The 2,104-nt window shown below is 51.5% G+C and overlaps 1 protein-coding gene across 1 annotated transcript; it reads left to right on the forward strand.

The window, feature by feature from the left end:
- Positions 1–911: 911 nt before the first annotated feature.
- TERG_06754 (cytochrome c peroxidase, mitochondrial) lies at positions 912–1,989 on the forward strand (the record flags this gene model as incomplete). Its single annotated transcript, XM_003232714.2, has 3 exons — positions 912–1,277; positions 1,359–1,515; positions 1,592–1,989. 3 exons carry the CDS (start codon positions 912–914, stop codon positions 1,987–1,989), a joined length of 921 nt encoding a protein of 306 aa, XP_003232762.2.
- Positions 1,990–2,104: the final 115 nt, after the last annotated feature.

Raw genomic sequence — 2,104 nt, forward strand, 5'->3', positions numbered from 1 at the left:
GCACGACCGTTCAATAGTGAGCATCATGGGCTTGATGATCTCGCTGTGCCCACAATCACAACCTCAAATGGTGGAATGCTTGGAAGTCCTGCATGAAGGCAAGCTTGTACATGCTGACAGGTTAGTCCTTTGTTTTCCAGCATATCATCATACATGGTTCTCCGTACATCAACAACGAAGTGTCCATCTAGGCGTTATTATTCATGATTGTATTAAAACGGTGATTGAGGCGTTCAAAGGTACCTAAATCCAACACGCCGTCTAAATAAGGTAACTTAGCCGATGCCGTTTTTGTCTCCGAAATCCGTTTTAATTCGTCCGGCTGAAAACTAAGCGGGTCGGCCTTTGACTAATTAGGCAGTATGTATATATACTTCACTGCGGCGCACCGCGGGACGTCTAATAATAACCCGCATGCTGTGCTCGTCCTAACTCTCGCCTTGCTTCCTTGCCCCTTCTTTCACCTCTGCCTCTGCTCTGTCCTGCCCACCGGGCGCTCCCGTCCTCGCACTTTCATCGCCTTCTGCCCGTCTGTTCCTTCTCGCCTTGATTACGTAATATCCGCCCTTGCACGTGATACTTGCTATCAAATTACTGGTCGCTTATTGGCTATCAAGCTCCGGTAACTCAGTGGGGTAGGCTCCCTCCAGCCAATCAGAGCAATTCTTTCTCCGTCTTACCCATGGTTCCACATGACTAATCTCGGTCCAAACGCTTCTTTCGCTCTTCTTCGTCGTCTTCTGCGTGCTTCTTTTTCCTGCTGCTTCATCCTTTTCCTCACTTCCCTGCCTCGTCCTTCGTTTCGCCTCTGCGCCTTCATCGCCTGCACATCACACCGTCGCTTTCTATCAAAGTCACCACTCTCATTCTAACACCAGTCAATTGCTATCTAGCTTCGGCTGTCTGCTACCATGGCCTCTGCTGCCCGTACCTTTTCGAGAGCTCTTGCTCGCGGCGCTACGCCTGTGACCTCCGTCAGACCCTCGGCAACTCGTAATGCTGCTCGATTTTCCCTTCCAGCACAGACCTACAGAGCCTCCTGGCGAAGAGGATACTCCACGGCCTCTGAGCCTCAAAAGTCCTCCTCTGGCATGTACTGGGCTCTCGGAGCCGTTGCCCTGGCTGCCGGTGGTACTTACTACTACATGAACAACGAGAGCTTTGCTGCTGCTCAGAAGCCATTTGTCCCAACCAAGGAGGACTACCAGAAGGTCTACGACGAGATTGCGCACCTTCTTGTGGAGAAAGATGACTATGATGATGGCAGCTATGGACCGGTAAGCCTTTCACCTTTCCTTTATTGTCTACCGGGAGACACATATGAGGGCCAGTGGCTGATATCTCCCTGTTTTCGATAGGTTCTTGTTCGTCTCGCCTGGCACGCATCCGGCACATACTGCAAGGACACCAAGACCGGAGGAAGCAATGGAGCTACCATGAGATTCGACCCCGAGTCTAACCACGGAGCCAACGCTGGTCTCAAGACTGCTCGCGACTTTTTGGAGCCCGTTAAGGGTGAGTCCAGACCATCACACTGAGGAGTTGACATACGTTTAACATGACAGTGTTGCTGACATTTGTTATAATATAGCCAAATTCCCATGGATCTCCTACTCTGATCTCTGGACACTTGCCGGTGCCTGTGCCATCCAGGAGTTGCAGGGTCCCACCATCCCATGGAGACCTGGCCGTAAGGACAACGATGCCTCTGCCTGCACTCCAGATGGCCGTCTCCCCGACGCCTCTAAGGACCAGAAGCATATCAGAGACATTTTTGGCCGCATGGGCTTTGACGACCGTGAAATGGTTGCCCTCTGCGGTGCTCACGCCCTGGGTCGTGCCCATGCTGACCGATCCGGATATGACGGTCCTTGGGACTTCAGCCCTACTGTTATGACCAACGAGTTCTTCAAGCTCCTCCTCTCTGAGAAGTGGGTCAACAAAAAGGTACGTCAATATGCAACCGTCGTCCTTTGCTTGCTTGTTTAACATCAACTGACTCCTTAAAAATAGTGGTCCGGCCCTGTCCAGCTCACTGACAACAAGACCAAGACTCTTATGATGCTTCACACTGATATGGTCCTGATCAAGGACCGTGAGTTCA

The sequence above is a fragment of the Trichophyton rubrum genome, assembly GCF_000151425.1.
Source record: "Trichophyton rubrum CBS 118892 genomic scaffold supercont2.8, whole genome shotgun sequence".
Lineage (NCBI taxonomy): Eukaryota > Fungi > Ascomycota > Eurotiomycetes > Onygenales > Arthrodermataceae > Trichophyton > Trichophyton rubrum.